A 20,315-nucleotide genomic window follows, 5' to 3' on the forward strand; every position below is an offset into this window, starting at 1 on the left:
GAGGAGTGTTTCCGTTTGGTGACGCAAATGGTGCAGAAATTGCAAGCTGCAATGAATCTGGTATGGTGGGTTTAACATTAACATAGGAGTTATCCCTCTTTTGATATTCGGCATCATTGGTTACACTCTAATCAAATCCTGAATCAGAAGTTTATTCATTGCTTTTTGCTGGACTCATGTTGGCTAAGCTCCGAGAGAAGGTCAGAGGCTCTGATACTGCTTTCACTGCTATTGACAGCTAAGGAAATAATAAAGTGGCTTTTTTGTTGACACAGACATCCATTAATTTTACTTTTATTGAGTTCCCTAAAATCCTTTACTTCCACATCAGCCCTTAAACTTACATTATAATGGTGCATGGCCAAAGGATTAAAGGGGCCCGGTCAGGGCACAAAGAGCGAGAGACAGAGAGAGCAAGAGAAACTAAGAGAGAAAGAGAGAGAAGGTAATTAGACCCACATGGACCAATTCTAGTGTTTCTGCGTGACCTAAAAGCAAAGCAGCATGGACACAAAGAGAGGATCTCAAATGCAATGTGTACAGGGATGTAAGAGTGTCGAGCTCCTGTTATAATCTCACCGAGTCTGAGTTCACAGAGGCGAAGCTGAGGGTCGAGTGGCTGGTGCAGCCGCCGCTTCTTTCTCCAGCAACGTGCTGGGTACGTGTACATCTGACCTGCTGCCAAACCTGGAAATGCACACACACACACACACAGTAGAAGAGCTTAAATAGTTCTCAATTATACTCATTCAAATACACGCTTTAAAGAGATTTAAGTTACAATTATTAAAGGGACACTCCACTTTTTTTTAAATGTGCTCATTTTCCAGCTCCCCTAGAGTTAAACATTTAATTTTTTACCGTTTTGGAATCCATTCAGCTGATCTCCGGGTCTGGCGCTACCACTTTTAGCATAGGTTAGCATAATCCATTGAATCTGATTAGACCATTAGCATCGCGCTAAAAAATAACCAAAAGTTTCGATATTTTTCCTATTTAAAACTTGAATCTTCTGTAGTAACATTGTGTACTAAGACCGACGGAAAATTAAAAGTCCCCTTGATTACTTTCAATAGCAGGGGACTATTTTCGGGCTGTGCGTAATATCACTACACGTGCCCAGCCATGGTACAGCAGCAAAGTCTTTACTACGCCGGAATGAGAGTATAGTTTCTAGCCATATCTGCCTAGAAAATGGCAACTTTTAATTTTCCGTCGGTCTTAGTACACGATGTAACTACAGAAGAGTCAAGTTTTAAATAGGAAAAATATTGTAACTCTAGTTATTGTTTGAGCAATGCTAATGGCCTAAGCAGATTCAATGGATTAAGCTATGCTAAAAGTGGTAGTGCCAGACCCGAAGATCAGTTAAATGGATTCCAAAATGGTAAAAATCAATTGTTTAACTCTAGGGGAGCTGGTAAAAGAGCATATTTTAAAAGAAGTGGAGTGTCCCATTAACACAAGATCTGAGATTCACTAATGTGTTCAAATCAGATATGAATAAAAAAGTTAAAAGTCAAAATATGAAAAAACCTACAGACATAAGGGTACAAATGCATGTGCGTATAATTTAAATAAAAACATGGCTATCTGGGGTGCCCATAGGACCAAGCTCTCAGATTGGCCAACACACAGTCTGCTTCTAGTTGCTTTAGTTACAGCATGGTCCTGGTGAGATTGCATAGACCTATGAGCCACATGGTCTCAGTTATGTATCTATCCCATCTCTTAAAAAGAAGAAATCGAGAGCACTAGAAGAAGAGCAGATAAACCCAGCAAAACATTCAATAAACACTGGTCAACCACAAAGTGTAGGGTGTGGCTATGAAGCTTTTACTTGTGAGACGTCTACTCTATTTGCATCCATTTCTCGACAGGAATATTGTTCCCTTTGGCAACTATGTTTAGATATCGGCAGTGTTTTGGTCAGATAATAAGGAAAGGAATGTTGTGGAAAGACTAGCGCTTTTACTGCAGACCAAATCCCAATGCAGTGTCTTCTGTCTTATTCCATAGTGCATTGCATTGTTCAAAATATCTATCCGGTGGTTACATTACATGTTCTAAGCAGAAATCATTGTACTACTGTACATGTATTGTTTAGGGAGTAGAAACAAAATGCCTAAATGCTCAAATAGTATTGTCAAGTTGCATTATAAAGTTAGATTTAAAATTGAGCCTTAGACGGATATGTAGGATGCCAAAGTCCAACTTATCCAAATTAGGGTGGTGAAATCAAAAAACTTTGGAATGACCGGACACAATTTATAAAGCCAGTTTTAAACTTTTGGTTAGAATTAGTTAGCCAGTTTTAAACCTTTGGTAAGATTCAGCTATTTGAGCCTTTAGGCTACAGCTCTGTGCTAGCCTTTGCAGTTTGTAAAACCATACAATGTATAGTTTCATGACTGCATTGGTATAATATGATTCATTTATGCTAGTGCACCTCATTTGTTCATTAAGTTGAATGTTATGTTGAAGGTGAGTGCAAAATGTGCTACCTGGCCCTCTGTGTCGTTTTTCCATCCAGATGTAACAGTTGTTCTGAGCTACACCAGTCTGAGAGTCCAGGAAGGGCATGCGGACGCTGCGCTCGGCACATAAGCGGGCATTGTAGCTGCGACAGTGTTCAATGGCATCCCTATAAAACTGGTCACCAAGCCTGTGGAAGACACATTTGGTGAGGAATGCTTGTCTCTTCACCCTAAATCAAGTCAGTCCAAATGACCATTCACATTAAGAATGATAGCTATACAGATAATTATAACTAGAGAGATGTACTGATCTATCGGCCTATAATCGGTATCGGCAGATAAAAGCATTTATCCTACTATCGGGCATTGGCCAACATATATACTTACAGAAGAAATTTTTCTGGAAGGCATTTTGTGAAAATCACAAAAAATGCTGGCAGGCAACTTTTTAAAATAATGCTGGCTGTGAGCCCTTTAAATGCTAATTGATTTCTGTCAATGTTTTATCTTTGATCAGAAGGAAAAAATGCTCTGAATATGATCTCAACAATATTGTTCCTCTGTATCTTTATCATTAGTTCTCTTAAATTGAAAATGTGTGTTTTTTTTTCTTATTATTATTGTTTATTATGTGTTTATTATTGTAAAAGGCCCTTAATTCATAAACAACATATTAGTGTATCTAGAAGACTACACACAGATTCTGTCACCCTAAAAATAGCCATCAACCAAAAACAACTCTTAATTGCACGCTTTATGGAAGCGATACGTTTTCAATAAGCCTTTAGAAATTATACGGATTATTGTTGGCAAATATCACAACATGCTGTACAGTAGCGTAGGTTTCATTTTAACATTGGGGGCACACACCTTTCAACAACCCCTCCTCCACATCTATGACTCAGAGAGACTCGTTTAAAAAAAGAAAAGAAACACTACATGTTTAGGTATGGATATGTTGCAGGCTGTAGCTGACCTTGAACTCCAAAAAATAAGTCAGAACATGCAGTGATATATTAAATGTTAAGGTGGCTGGCTATACTTTCAGTCTGATGTTTGTTCACATGCAGTGATACAGTGCAGATGTTGATTTGAGACTTAGAAGCCTGGCACATATACTATTAACCCTTTCAATTTTGAAAGTGCAAGGCTCGTGAGATCTCTAAGAGAAACCAGTATGCAGTCAAAGTCAAATTTACCAGCATCTCATACTACATACTAATACAGTCTTTATGTAATGAAAAAATGCATACAGTGTCATTCAAGTCATTCCTATCCAATCAAGAGGCATCTGGACACAACTTTAAACTTCCCTAGAAAGACAGAGGAGATACTGAGTATAAACTGGATTTGGGCATAAACTGGAATGGACATAAATGCCTCGTGTCGATTAGATCACCCCTCTGGACCAGAGGATGCACAGATATGTGAGGAATGCTGGACTGGACAAAGAGCTTCAGTGTTAAGAGAGAAAGAACAGGAACAGGAGAGAAAAAGGGCAGGCAGATACGAAAAGCAAAGCTTGGGGACAAATGAGAGCACTAAAACTTGATAGCCGCTGACCTGAGAAGACTTTGAGAACAGAGATATATCTTACATAACATAAGCCCTTAAATTATGAATAATCTACCTGATCATAGTCAGGTCATTCATAGTGCATGAGCGGAGCATTATTTTCAGAAAATAATCATATTTGAGGAGTCTCTTAGTTTTGATTGTCCACAGTACCAAATTTTATGTAAAATGACTATGCTTTAAGACCATGCAAAATCCTCTGCCAAACATACCTTTAGCATTAAGCCATGGTAACAATAAACTTTCAAACATTTAAAATTTGTACACAGACCTTTACAACAACCGGATAAGATATCACATTCTTAAGTGTTGTTTATTCATTAAAGGGACATTACACTTTTTTTGAAAATATGCTATTTTTCAGCTCCCCTAAAGTTAAACATTTGATTCTTACCTTTTTGGAATCCATTCAGCTCATCTGGATCTTTTAGCATAGCTTAGCACAATCCATTGAATCTGATTAGACCATTAACATCAGGTCAAAAAATAACTAAAGAGTTTTAATATTATTCCTATTTATAAATTGACTCTTCTGTAGTTACATCGTGTACTAAGACTGACAGAAAATTAAAAGTTGCGATTTTCTAGGCAGATATGGTTAGGAACTATACTCTCATTCTGGTGTAATAATCAATGACTTAGCTGATTGTAACATTGCTGCAGCAGGCGTAGTGATATTATGCACTGCCCGAAAATAGTCCCCTGCCATTGAAAGTAACCAAGGGGACTATTTTCGGGCAGTGTGTAATATCACTACGCCTCCTGCAGCCATGTTACATCAGCAAAGTCACTGATTATTATGCCAGTCTGAGAGTATAGTCCTAGCCAAATCTGCCTAGAAAAATCACAGCTTTTAATTTTCTGTCGGTCTTAGTACACGAAGTAACTACAGAAAAGTCTAGTTTTAAATAGGAAAAATATCGAAACTCTTTGGTTATTTTTTTGCGTGATGCTAATGGTCTAATCAGATTCAATGGATTGTGCAAAGCTATGCTAAAAGTGGTAGCGCCAGACCCGGAGATCAACTGAATGGATTTTAAAACGGTAAGAATCAAATGTTTAACTCTAGGGGAGCTGGAAAATGAGTATATTTTCAAAAAAGTGTCCCTTTAAGGATTTTGACATCCTTTCACCATTACGATTCCTTTTATTATTCTACAAAATAGGACTGTGCAACAGTTATTTTCAGTTTTTCCTCCACCTGAAAGTCACACACAATCACGTGATAAGAATACACAGGTCAGAGTTCACAAAACTTGAACTCTGACTGTAGCGAAATGTGAAACTTGCGTTTCCAGTCTGACTCATTTACATGGAAGTCAATACAAAAAATGCAGTGTGACCGCACCCTTACACTAAATGAATCAGCCTTATTCCTATTATGACTAGTACCCAGTTACCTGCCTTTCAGCAAATCGCTAATGGTCATATGATATGTCACCTAATTAATATTCATTAGCCAAGCTGTAATGTTTAGAAAGTGCTTCCATTCCGACGCCCCTGCATGTCAGCATTATGCCTGTGCTTTCAACAGGAGACTTAAGAAGTCATTATGTAAGTTACTGTGACAGAGGCCTGAATTAAAGTGCCCACGACCTGTTAGATAGACACCATCACCATAATCATCAACACGCTTCACTGAACTAAACACTCCTCATAGTTCTTAACTCGATCCTTTCAGCAACTGTTACAGTTTCATTTATAGGAACAGTAACACTTGATTTAAAAATCTGTCCTCATGTCATTCCAACACTTATCCATATAACTTGAATGAATTCATTATTAGTATGGATTCAGTACAATGACAGTACATCCTGACTCGCGTTAACATGTAAAGCATCCAAAATGCAAGCATGTGTTGCTTACCAATAATGTTACTGTAATATGTAAGCACATTAGTATATTAGTAAAATAATTTTTTGGGTGAACTATTTAAAAAAACTCCAGTTTAGCGTGGTGATGGTAACTTAAAGCAACAGTTCACCGAAATATGAAAATCATTTGGATTACATTAGTAAGGATGTATATGATAAATTATGACCGGATTTTCATATTTAGGTTAACTATTCTTTTAAAGAGCACCTATGGTCCGATTCACGATTTTACATTTTCTTGGTATGTATTAGTAAATGGTAACAATATGCAAAGGTTACAAACCCCAAAGTAAACAATGACGCGAGTTATCGTTTCCAACGTAAATCTCTTTTCTTGGACTACAACAAACACCCGGATCGTAGACAACAGTTTACTTCCTGGGCCGGTTGACGTGGACAAGACCGACATTATCATAATTCCTCCCACTTTGGACTCAGCCTGTAAGTTAGCGCCTGTTAGCATTGCATTGTGACTGATTCTTTCAAACGGGTAAGAGCGTCAAATTTACAGCTGATTCAGAGGTATTCAGGCCAATCACAACGTACAGATTAGCTGGCCAATGAGCTTTGTACAAAATCCGTGTGTTTAAGCAAGACAGGGATATTTGGAGCTACAAAAATGTATGGTATGTGGAAAATAATGTGTTTTTTTAACAATAAACCACACAAACACATTTTATTATACCAAATACACAAAATAACATTGTTTTTTTGTAATAAAATAGGTGCACTTTAAGATAAAAGCACACCATGCTTCAGGAACCACCCCAATTCGAACCTCTTCAATAAACATACTGTGTCTTCATGCACTCTCGTATTACACTCGAGGAAAGGACCCTGGTCAACAGAGTTAAGTAATTATGTAAACTTGCGTGTTGGAAGACACATATTTTCTAAGCCACTTCCCTGGAGACACGGATAAAGAGTCTCTCAAAGGTCATTCAGATCTTCGCCTATTTAATGGTGATTTGTTATGGACTAGGAGAATAGAAAGGATGCTCATTAAACCTCACACAGTAACACCCACATCATAAATGTACACATACATTGCCTTCTAACTAGAGTTTTGCAGAATAAAAGAAGAAACTGAATCATTACTCGTCATAAATATAACTTAAACAAAGTAAAATCTGAATAAAGCTGGTCTTCTTTCAATTTACGTCTCAGCCGACCAATATTTTGAGATGGTGCTGTACAAACATGCCACTGAAAAACTGTGAGGAATGTTTCAGAATAAACATGGAGAATAAGTGTCATACCAGGACATTGTGGACATCAAATCTCCGGTATGATGAGGACAGAGATACAGATGAAAGGTTTGGTTTCAAAATGCATTAAATCCATTTTGACTTATTTGGGTAAAAATGTGTTTTCTATACCAAGAAAGTGACAAGATGAAAACCAACATTTTCTGTTACAAATTTTCACATAGCATCTTTAGGTTATAAAAACATTAAAAATTCAAATCCATAATTTGATTTTCAAAGATTTATTATAAAAACTGATTCTTTTTTAGGCAAAAAAAAACTCCATGACAAGTTTTTTTTTCAAAATGCTATAAATCTATTGAATCAATATATAAATGTGCATTCATCTTTGTCATTGTATATTCATTTAGTTGACTAGTGGTATACACTGATAAAAAAAATAAACATTAAAGGTGCTCTAAGCGAATTCACGCGTTTTAGACCATAAAACATTTTTTGTTACATACAGCAAACATCTCCTCACTACCTGCTTGCTACCTGACCGCTGATCAAACTGTAAAAAAACGCAATCTCTGTAGACAGCCCAGGCTCTACAAACTTCAATATAAACACAGTGGCCAAACCTAGCACCACGAAACAAAACAAAGTGTTCCAGCCAATAAAGACAAGAAGGATTTGGGGGTGGGGGTTGGGCGCGTTCATGAAAGCACGGAAGGGAGGGGTAGGAGTTAGCTACGCTCCGTTTGTTTGAAAACAGTTCAAACTTTAAGTAAATCTGCAAGATGTCACTTTTTGTTAGAGCGCCTTTAATGGCCTTAATCAAAACACTTTGTCATATTAAGAATTCCGTCATTGCTGCTGTCCTTGGGACATTGTCGATGAACTTTTTTGACAGCGATCAGCTGTAAAATGTTTTGGTCTTGCTCAACTTTCGTTGACTTTGAGTAAAATAATGGAAAGTTTTTCATAAGATCCCCTGGGGTCAATGTGTTAGCATGACAGAAGCTTGATGCTGTTGTGTGAGAACAAGCAACAGCCAGCATTTTTCCATCTCCTGAGTGCCTCTCGCATAAATTATTCAATTTTAATGGCTTACGTTTCTTCCCCACCACAGAAAACCAAATTATTATTTTGTTTTTGTTTGTTTGTTGATCACGAAGTACAAAGTAGATGAGGAAAACTAGGATTATGTGTATATTCAACGCACAGCCATTGTTGTTTATAGGGGTGGGCGGAATGACCAAAAATCTATTCCACGGAATGAGTCATTTTATTTCACGGAACGGTATATTTCACGGTATAAATGTTTTTCAGTTTATATTCTTTTTTTATTATAAAAATGTACAGAAATTTGCCACTCACTAGCTTTTAAATAAATGCTCACCACAGTTTTAAATTATGAGCAATTTAAAGTTAATAATGTTGAAGTGAAAATACCCAGAAGATAACAACAGATTAAGTCTTGATAAGACAGAATCTTGTTTATAATTGAGTTATTCATTTTATAGACCGTTGAAGCTATAGTATGCCTTCATTGTATTTTGTATTTATGCATACATTACATTAAAATAGGCAATATGTTAAATGAACAGGTATAAATGCAAAAACCTACAGCCAGGATGAATACCTATAGCCTATATGAGAGACGAAGCTCTAGATATTATAAAAATGACAGGTGCTATGATATGATGATCATGAAGTCTGTTTTAAGGTCTTGACACCCTTTACTTTCTATTAGACCTTACCATTTGCGTCTCTTTCTTGTATTTCCAATCAAATATGTTTGTATAAGCAAATGGCGCGTCAAACTACATCGCTCCAGAAGCGCACGTGTCACTGATATAAACGCGAGTTTTGTCTTAGCTTGCTTAAAGTTGATAAAACTTTACAACTATTAGCATTATGTTCGAGAAGAACCCTTTATTTGGCATTGCAGCTCGTTGCATGCCTAGAGAGGCCTCTGCACGCGAGAGACCGGCCGGCTGGCTGCAGCATGAGCAGAGAGAGAAAAAAAGAGCGACGACCCGCGGTGGATTCACTGGCAGTTATTATAAAAATTACAGAAATAACTTTACTTTTAAAGTTTACGTTTATTTTTTATGAGTGAATTATTTTACACGTTTCTCCGTCACACTAAGTCTAACATGCGTGAGGGCAGAGTTAGCCACGGCCACTTATTTGCATTCCGCGGAATAGACGGAATAGAAAAATCTGTTACGTCTGACATTTTATTCTGCGGTAACGGAATATACCGTCATACCGCCCAGCCCTAGTTTTTTACAGTGCATGGAATGATGCGCTGTGATTGGTTGAGGGGATTAATTATATTCTGCAGAGAAGGAGGACTGGAGTGTACACGTTTTGGGAAAAGGAAAAAAGATGACAGAATAACATGGCGGATATTGGATTTTGCGTAAAATTAACAATTGACTTTTTAATACTGACCAGAAACAATACTGATTTTGGCATAAATAAAAAAGGCATTTACCACGTTTTGGAACCAAACTCTTCAGATTAAAAGAACTGAACAAGACAAATACACACTGAATGAGTTTTGCAAACCTTTGAAAAACCTTAAAACGGGTTTCAAAGTGCCAGTTTTATAAACTATAAAAACATAGATTTGTGAAACCAGTGACGTAATGCACATCACATGTGTATTACGTGTTCAGTTGCCGTTTGACATTACCACCTACTGGCCTGGCATAATACAAATGGGGATCATTTAACAACGTTAATGTCTGTATGTGAAAAAGCCCAAAGGAAAGGAAGTTTTTAGTATCGCTGTTGTGTAAGCATACCTTAAGTGATGTTTGCCTTTATGGTCAATATTGATTGTTTTTATCTTCACACTGCTGCTGAATAAATTATATTTGACTGTTTAGTGTGTTGACACACACACACACAAAACCAACAATTATAACAATATTTGTTGATATAATAAATATATTATAGTATTGTTGTTGTTATTTGTGCTATTACATTTAACTTTAAATGGCCACAAATGTTAATTTTTGGTTGGGGTGGTGTTTATCTCTTTAAATAACCATTCTTTACTCACTTAAGAATGGAGTTTATCAAAAGACCCAGTACTGAAAACCAGAAATATATGTGAATATAGGTTTAAATTATCAATCATATCTTTTATAAGCCTGTATTTAAAAGACATAAAAGGCAGAAAAAGTCTTCTCAAGCATAGGCAATTACATGCAGACTAAACATTTATTCTGTTTTTTACCCATCCAATTGAAATACATTTGTAAACATCCATTTTATCAATCAGCCTGTTTTATCCGCTATGAAAGCTGTAAATGAACCTTCTGTATTCAGCCATATGGTTTGTGTCTTGGCTGCTCTTAGGAAATTAAAACCTATTCTTTATTCAACAGAGCAGCGCTGTGGCTCATTCACAGTTTTGTCTGTAACTTAGAAGCTGGAGGCCCTTGCGCGCAGCCAAGGCAGAGTCTATATTCATATTACTTGGACAACAGGGGTGTCTCCTTTGTCTCAAAAGAACATAGCCACGCTTCTTAAGGATGTAGAAGTCGTCTTTCATATTCAAATCACCCCTTTAGTTTGATTTAATCCAAACGGTCCCTCTAAGGACAGGTGTCCATGAATAATCATTGGCTTAGGTAGGCGTTTCTCAGAGAATTGATGTTCGTTTTCAAATACATATGCATAATGTTGTGATAATCTGCACTGCATTTTAATTAGACATGTGCTTTTTAAGCAGCCTTCCAAATGTGATTAAGGCTTCATTAGTTAACAAGCTAGTCAAAAGGATTGTGGAAGCCCTTTTTAAAGAAGCTCTTCGTCAATACAAGATTTTTCATCTGCTTTAAAGGAGCATTTCACCCATAGAAACATTAATCTTAATTGAAAGTGTGTCATATTTGTAGTCGAAATGTAACATACATTTAGAATTTGGTGCCTATTTGACCGAGAAAAGGAGTGTTTGTAGTCTCACCCCCTCAACAAAGATATTGGACTTCCTTCTTTCAATGATGCAAAATGATGATTTTTACATTATTGAAAGAAGGAAGTGCGACACTGAAATCTGTATTTCTCCTGTCTCAGTGGCAACTGAGAAAATTATGCATGACCATTCAAAAACATGACTGGGGTTCTAACTATACAAAGCTTAAAGGGATAGTTCGGCCAAAAACGATATTAAACCCATGATTTACTCACCCCCAAGCTGTCCGAGTTGCATATGTCCATCGTTTTTCAGACAAACACATTTTCGGATATTTTAGAAAATATTTTAGATCTTTCTGTTCATTAAATGTAATGTTACGGGGTCCAGCAATAGTCCACGACCTTCAAGTCCAAAAAAGTGCGTCCATCCTTCACAAATTAAATCCAAACGGCTCCAGGATGATAAACAAAGGTCTTCTGTGAGTAATCCGTGTGGTGTTGTTGTAGAAATATTCATTTTTATACCATGGTCTGTTTAAATACTCGATTCTGATTGGCTGGAAGGTGTGCATTAAAACCGTTTAATGCACAGGTAGTTCCAGTCAGTTTGATTACAGTTAGAAATTAATCCGCTTATTTAAACATTGGTAACCATAGTAACACAGTTACAATTGCAGAGAGAGCGAGAGAGACAGAGCGAGCGAGCGAGAGAGAGAGAGAGAGAGACTAAGTGCGCCGGTTTTATTTCACACTTTACATAAATAAATGACATGATTAGTTCAAATAAAGATTGCCTTGTCACTGTCAGTGTTGCCTGTCATTCATAAATTATTTTAATAAATCAATTAAAGAATCATTAAGTTAGCTATATGCTTTAGTAGAGGCGTTTCCAGCTTTTAAGGACATTCGGGGCTTAGCCCAGACATATTAAATACAGGGATCACTCAAAGAATGTATAAAGTGTATAATAAGAATATTAACGTGATCTGTAGCATATCAAAATGTACTCACCTAATCGCGGCGGGTCGCAGGAGTAAAATGTCATAAGAACTTTAACTAGTCTTTCCTCTCAAGTAGATTTTTGCATGTGAGTTTTACTCAGACAGGACCTGAATTAGCTGATGTCACAGAACCGCCAAAATTAGATTATTAAACTGCTGCGCCGAAGGAATAACGATCAAGTGATAAATAAACCTACAATACTGTATACCTACTGTATAACCATCTTATTTATGTACCATACAAAACGTCTAAAACATAATATAAACAGAACATTTAAAACTAAATATAAACGTATTGCTGCTGGAGACTTGCCATTGGCTGTTGTAATTGAATAAATAATGAGGTCAGTGTAAGAATAGATTACAGGAGCTATTTTGGGGATGTTTTTATAAATATTATTTTGTTTCATGGTATTATGTTTTATATTATTACGTTTAATGTTGTTGAGATCAGTGTTTCCTTTCCGGTAGCTAAATAAAATCTCGTTAGCTCCTCCCCTACCTGTTGCATATTCAACAGAGTGGCAGGAACGGAGTAGCCCATAGGCTACCGACAGCAAAGAAACGTATTCTATATAGGCTAGATATTTTTTAAGACCTAGCCCTATGTCTATTTCTAACAGACTGAATGCAGTAAAGCCAATGCACAATGAAATAAGACAACTTAATTTAAAAGGTTTACATAGGCTTTTGTCCGGTTTCATATTTGTCAGTCAACTTTTCAAAATACATTCGGAGCAACGAGGGGATAGACTTTAAAAAAGAGACGCACACAGCCACAGGTAACTCGCGCACGCATCTCTCTCTCTCTGTCTCTCTCTCTCTCTCCCTCGGGTCCTCTTTCAGTTCTCTGTCTCCCTCTTTTACTAATGAATTTAAATAAATGTGATAATTCATTTAAATAAAAGCAATACAATGGCACTACTTTATTTAAAGCGGACGGAGTGCCCGTCTGTTAAAAAATTACACTGTAAACATTATTTGCAGCGTTAACTTGGCAAATAACCAAGGTATAAGCGGGATAATCCACGGCTAGCCATGCATTAAAGGGTTTTAATGCACTTCGCAGAGGCAACCACCCTCCGCTACGCGTCGGGTGGTTCTTCGCCTCTACGTCGTGCATTAAAACCCTTTAATGCATGGCTAGCCGTGGATTATCCCTTACTTTAAATGTTATTAACGTTATAAACTACCTTCCGGTAGCGCCGCCATCTTAGACTCAGGAGAGAGTATTAGCGTAGTGTACGCACTTTTCTTAGTGACGTATGACAAATTCGGAGGGCGGGGGCACAGAGCAGCAGCAGAGAAACTCTGTACGCTGCGTAAGCTCTCATCCTGAATGCGCATCACTCCAAAATGGCGGCGCTACCGGAAAGTAGTTTATAACGTTAATAACATTTTAAATAAGGATATTTCTACAACAACACCGCACGGATTACCCACAGAAGACCTTTGTTTATCATCCTGGAGCCGTTTGGATTTAATTTGTGAAGGATGGACGCACTTTTTTGGACTTGAAGGTCGTGGACTATTGCTGGACCCCGTAACATTACATTTAATGAACAGAAAGATCTAAAATATTTTCTAAAATATCCGAAAATGTGTTTGTCTGAAAAACGATGGACATATGCAACTCGGACAGCTTGGGGGTGAGTAAATCATGGGTTTAATATCGTTTTTGGCCGAACTATCCCTTTAATGCAAATCGGTGAAGTGTCCCTTTAAGTGTAAAGTCATTTGTGGGCATAATTGTTTCTAAACACATTTTAAATGTTAGAAATGTATTGCTGAAACATGTTACAACAACTGTGAACTATGCAGTTGTAAATTGTGGAGCTACATTGTTAAGAAGTTTTTCTACATTTCGCCCTAAAATACACCCGCTGCAATGCAAAGCCATAGCAAGTGTCTTTTGCTATTTTTAACCCGGCGCATTTATAATTTTCACGTTTCATGTTTAAATAGCAAATGCATTTGCGCCCATGGGCATTCTGGGCTGAAAACGAGCATTGTTGGCTTTTTTTAGTTTTTGAGGCAACTAAAATAGACTACACCATTGACCAACTAAAACCTGGTCTAAAGTCTAAACTCAATGGTGTAATATTGTTTTTGTTATTTAATGAGCGCAATATGCGCCTACAAACGGGACGACAACGCCTATGCTTACCACACAACAGGATACACACAAATGTTTTTAAATATGAAAAATTAAAGGATTAAAATTTAAAAGATTATTATTGAGTCTCTTGGACATAAATGAGGACCGATTGAGAGGTTAGAAGGCAAAAGAGCTGCTTCACCTGCTGTAGCCTTGTAAGTAACTGCATGTTTTGTTTTAAACAAATAGAAACTAGGGATGGGCATGATTAATCGATGATCGATAGTTGATCGTTAATAATTTAGTCGATGACGTTAATTTGTTATTGATTAATCGAATCCTTTTTTTTTCTAATGCAGGTTGCGGTGCCTAGCGTAGCGTGTGTCTTGAAGCAATTAAATGAATTTCACTGTGTGGTAGCAATTCAACATTTTACCACCAGGGTGCAATATTTGACACCATACTTCGTTATCTGTGACCTTCCGTTTTTATTTGAAAAAAATAATCATGAAGAGGTCATGATTTTTTGGAACAAATGAGGTCCCTGTTTAAGAATGCTGCTCCTAGCTGCAGGTTGCGCTGCTTTAGAGCACCGCATATTCAAGCGCATATATGTTCCGTTTGTCTTACTAAATGTAGTTTAACTGTTTGCCACAAGTTGATCTTGTAATAAAGGTCTCATGGAGGAAAACACGCTGTATTTTTTAATTCAACAAAAGTTAAATAATTATTTTTTATTATAAAAATATTAATGATTAATCGATAGTCGATCGTTAATTCTCCCGACAATCGACTAAAAAAATGTAATCGAATGCCCATCCCTAATAGAAACAAATATTGCATCTATTTATTTTTTTTTAAATGATACCCCACAGATTTATTGTATATGATGACTTTGTACCTGTGGATATGGTGAGATGAGAACCCTTCTGCTTTTCAAAACCCTCACAGCACTGTCCGAGTGATTAAACATTTCGGAAACGGTTCTCAACACCAAGTAAATTCTTTATCTCCTGTTTGTTACAAATAAAGTACTTTTAAAGTACAAACTTTTTCTTCCATATTTGTAAATTATTTTTTGAGATTACACTGATCATCTAGGCCAGGGGTGGCGAAAGAAAATAGCAAGGAACAACCCTAGGAACAAGATTGTGCGTGTCTGAAGCAAACAGCCAATCACAGTGGACCACAACACAACGCAAAAAGACAGCTTTGTTTTGACAGCTAGGACGTCGGTTTGGTTGCGCTACCGATTGGTGGTGTTACCCACCGCAATTATTAATTTTCCCTCCATATTTATTCTCCTCTGTTCTCCGGTCTTGCATAAACGTAATTGGCTAGGTTCTGCACTAGGTTTTTGCATAAGGCAATCTGATTGGTTGACACCTGCGTTGGCGCTTGAAAAGTTGAGAAATTTTTAACTTCTGCCATGAGCAACAGTAGAAACGTGACGCTGATGGATCCACAATTCATTTTGGCAATGCATGACGTCAACTATTAAAAGTAAATAAGAAGCATTAATGCTGACACCCTGTGTGAATAAAGTGTAAGCCTGTAACTCCTGTCCTTTAACAACTAAAAACTTCCACTTCAGGTGAGAATTTACCATGATTTCTTTTTCTTGGTAAGACATATTTATGACTGCCTGATACAGTAATATTCTCTGTTCACCTACTATTGTGGTAAAAAGTCAGTTTTTGGCCCTGGTAACACTGCATCATCCATCATTGCTGAATGGTTCGAACCATATACAGTACTCATTACAGCAGGTTTCAGACTTCCATCAGTACAAGTCTCACAAAAGCTTTTAAAAAGTATACTAAAAACTGTCAGTCATCTAATGCATTTCAACCTTATCTGTGCATATCAGTTTAACCTTATAGCTTAGAAGTAAATCTCTTTCTCCAAAGCAAAAACAAGTAATTTTGTGTGATAGTATGAGTATTTTAAGTATATGGATCACCAGAGGTGCTTATATAAATGGGGGTCTGAAAAGGTTGCCCTCCACAGTGGGTATTGAGAGGAGAGCGAGTGATCCATCACAGTCAAGCTCTTCTGTAAATCTGTGGGGAGATGAGGAGACTGCAAACAGACGTTGCAGTCTTTCTCTAAACACCCAGGCCACTGAGTGCACCACATTCACTCATTACATGCTTGTTAATCCAATTGACCATTAATTACGGAAGGCTAGTTTGCATTAACAAAAAGCATTGATTAAAAAGTACAATTTAGGTATTCCAAATGATGAAAATAGTCCCCTGCTCTTGAAAGTTACCAAGGGGACTATTTTGGGCTGCTGTGTAATATCATTGCACCTCCTGCAGCCATGTAACAGCAGCAAAGTCCTTGATTATTACGCCAGAATGAGAGTATAGTTCCTAGCCATATCTGCCTAGAAAACTTTTATTTTTCTGTCAGTCTTAGTACACGATGTAACTACAGAAGAGTCAAGTTTTAAATAGGAAAAATATCAAAACTCTTTGGTTATTTTTAGCGCGATGCTAATGGTCTAATCAGATTCAATGGATTATGCTAAGCTATGCTAAAAGTGGGACCGCCAGACCCAGAGATCAGCTGAATGGATTCCAAAACGGTAAAAATCAAATGTTTAACTGTAGGGGAGCTGGAAAATGAGCATATTTTCAAAAAAGTGTCCCTTTAATATAAAGCCACTGTAATGTAAATGTCCATATTCATGCTGGGCATCCTGTCAGACCAAATCAAGTCCTGCAATGCTACCATGACCAAATCACATTACCCCAATCCACCTTAACCAAATTAATACATTAGTTCTTATAGACCTTAGTCAGTGTAGACGGCATATTCAAATTAGAAAGAAAGGTTTTTTTTTTAGGGATAAATGTACTGCTCTCTTAATGTCCAAAGTCCAACAAATGTTGCCAAAGATCTTTTCCCACTGCAATTTTTTATGTATAGATTTTGTGGTGTTTTCATCACACCGCACCACAAGATTTAAACCAAGGTATACAACAGTTCAACCCATTGACCAGTTCCTCCTCGCACAATTGACCATTAGCATCAAATTAAATATCATGCTCAACTTGACTCATGTCTAACCCTATTATAAGTTAAACGTAGTGCAAGTGTTTACACTTTGCCCTGTGCTATGTTCCAGTTTTCAACCATGAGAAACATAATTTTATGAATATGCATCTGTGAAACAATAACTATTGAGTGACTATAATTTAAAAGCAACATCTTTAGGCTAATTCAGCTCTACACTTTTACTTTTTAGACAGTCTTAAGGAATGTAAACCAAATCTAGGCCTTAAGAAAGCTTAACATAGGTGTCCTATCATACTACTGTGCTTCATGATATCACTCACATTGTAAGAAAAATCCCTCAGTGGTGAATGAAGAAAAAGCCCCGAGCCAGGATAAAAAAGCCAACCCAGCGTAGTCTGAAAAACTCCTGGAGTGTGGAGTTGTTGGGCTTGGTACCAAACATTTGAGAAGTCTTTATTTAAAAAGAAAGAAATAGGAAGAAAAGAAAAGAGGGGGTGCAGAGGTCTTGACTGTTTCCAAATGGTTAAAGGAATGAATAGGAAAGTGGCATGCAAAATATGCTTTTCCTTCTAGTTGGTTTAGTTGAGAACTGACAGATACTTGAGAGCAAGATCATTGTCCGTGATGAACTGGAATGGTGTGACTGTGAATGGAGTCTATCCCAACACAAATCCCTGTTATTTGTGATGCCCGGACACACAAAGACCCCGTCGTGTTTGTAGTGCAGTTGTAATGTGAAAACGAAACGCATCTAGACAGACGAAACATGGGGGGAAGGGAGCAGGCGGCTGCAACTGCTCACACAACCCCCTTAACCTAAACCCCATATACCCAACCCTCATAATTTATGTGAAACTAAATAAACACAAACCACCTGACCCGTCTCAGAGCACTGTATATGTATATATATAGATCATGTGCATATGCATATGCATATACAGTACAGTATACTATATATATATATATATAAACACACACTGTATGTATGAATGTACATATACATGTACACAGTCACACACACGCACATATATATGATAATAAAAACATATACACTCAGACAGGTGTATACGGATCCATTTTTGCTCCCTTTGACCCCCTGATGTCTTTGGTGGGATGGGAGAGGAGATTTGTCCCCTGATCTGGACTCTCTTGCTCACTGACACATCAGTGGCCAATCATCAGAACAGATGGGTAGTGAGGGATCCGGGGACATTGCAAATCTGCTCCACTACAGCATTTAGAGATGGTGCATTCCCCTCGGTGTACACACTTACATCAACACATCAGCTCGAGTCTGAATGGAAATGAATCACAAGAAACTACGGTTTTGGCTTGCGCAAGTCATTCGATTTGATCTAGCTGAATTCGCTCTATGTTTTGCCGGGTCTGTTTTACAGACCACAGAACTTTTTCCGAATCCGTCTGGGCCTAATCATGAGTATGTCAGGAAGCATATGAGAATTTAATAGGTGGAGTTACTTTGAAGATAGTCTCTCAAAATACTTTTACAAACATAAATTAATTTAGTCTAAGACCGGTGCCATTCACACACGAAGATACCATTATGCTTTATTTATGGAAAGATTAATGTTTATACCGCACATTAGGGTGAAAGTAAATCCTCTCTTTCCCTATCAAATATTTAAGACTTATTCCAGCGAGGTAGTTTCACCTTGAAACTACGTAATTGTAGCCAAAATGTATTAGAGTTAAACCCATCTGACTTCTCCTTATAGCTGTAATAAATTAAATCTAATAAAACCTGGAATTCTGTCACATGGGGAAAAGCATCTCTATGCTTCAAAACAAGAAGAAACATAACAGTGAATCCCATTGTTATCCATCACTTTTCTCTTACTGTTTTTTACCATGTTTCATACCCTTCGAAACAAATAAAACAATGCACCACGTATTACACGAATGTATTTCTCATAACATATAATTTGTCCATGTAATGTCTATCACGAGCATGTACTAAACCTCAAAAGTGGGAATGACATAACTAAAACATATTGGGAAAAGTTATATTTGAATATTTACACATTAAAACTCGACTCAACTTGCCGCTTTGAAATTCTCTCTATGCGTTATATAGGTCTGCCCAGCTGTAAATATTCTCCATAGGCCACAGTAGGAAAATATACAATTTCTTCCTATAGGAATTTGAAACAAAATACGACAGCTTTTGCTATAACCGTCATACTTTATCCACGTAGCGTTATAACGCTTAAACGTTTAAATTAAGTTGCATGACGACAACATGCAGCGTGCAAGTAGTGTAGCGGGAAATATGACAGCTCATCCCGAATGGATTTCATGCACGGTCAAAGCATTATGTAGGTGTCCTGCAAACAAGTCTGTAACGTTTCACTCTAAAAGAACGTTTCATGCGAAATAATGCTGCACTAACATTGACCCTCTGTATGCTGAGATACGCATAAACATTCACAGACTAAATGTCTTAACGCTTAAAATGTATGTATTTATATGTATTGGTACATTTACACGCCAACACAAAGAGAAAACTACACGGATTAAACAGTTATTCGTGCGGGACAGAATTCCCTGAAATAAAAAATGCACGGTGCATTCGCTTCTATGTCGAGACTCGAATTGCACCCACACTGTAAATCATGCAGAACGCGGCACATTTTCGAAAAGGACTGCAAATAATTGTTGTAATTACTTACGCTTTCAGCGGATTCTGAATGACAGTCGCCATTTTGCCACACTGTAACCCAATATTCCAAATCTCTGAGTTCTTTGGGAACCATATGAAAGAAAAACAGCCAATACGGACCTCAGTGTCCGGCAGTCTGGCCAATACAATACCGGGATACGGAATCTGGGCGTGGTTTCTGAGAGCTGTCAAAATTAAAAGAATCACTTTAACATCTTGACTTAAACTATTTGGTTGGCAAATTACGGATATAAAGTCACGGCATTTAGGCAAATTAAATATGTTTTACATTTGTAGACAGAATAAAAGCCTACTATAGCATGTAAAATAAAATATCTCTTATTCAAATATAATAATGCGTTGTTGAAAGAGATATTTGATTGAAATACATCATTGGTTTTTGCTTTAAATTTTAGCTTTAATTTTATTTAAGGGAAAATGTATGATTATTAAA

General features: G+C 37.2%; 1 protein-coding gene across 6 annotated transcripts in view; it reads right to left on the reverse strand.

The window, feature by feature from the left end:
• The window catches only part of dpf3 (double PHD fingers 3), a 47,313-nt gene extending 27,317 nt beyond the window's left edge, over positions 1-19,996 (reverse strand). For all 6 annotated transcript variants that reach the window (XR_010528773.2, XM_065256910.2, XM_065256909.2 and 3 more), the window contains exons 1-3: positions 19,872-19,996; positions 2,505-2,665; positions 580-687 (exon numbers count right to left, since the gene is read on the reverse strand). Coding sequence is in view for 5 of the 6 variants with exons in the window: in XM_065256910.2 (XP_065112982.1) it covers positions 580-687; positions 2,505-2,665; positions 19,872-19,903 (301 nt within the window). In the remaining variant the exon portion in view is untranslated. The remainder of the gene's footprint in view (positions 1-579; positions 688-2,504; positions 2,666-19,871) is intronic.
• Positions 19,997-20,315: the final 319 nt, after the last annotated feature.

Source organism: Paramisgurnus dabryanus, chromosome 12 (genome assembly GCF_030506205.2).
Source record: "Paramisgurnus dabryanus chromosome 12, PD_genome_1.1, whole genome shotgun sequence".
Taxonomy (NCBI): domain Eukaryota; kingdom Metazoa; phylum Chordata; class Actinopteri; order Cypriniformes; family Cobitidae; genus Paramisgurnus; species Paramisgurnus dabryanus.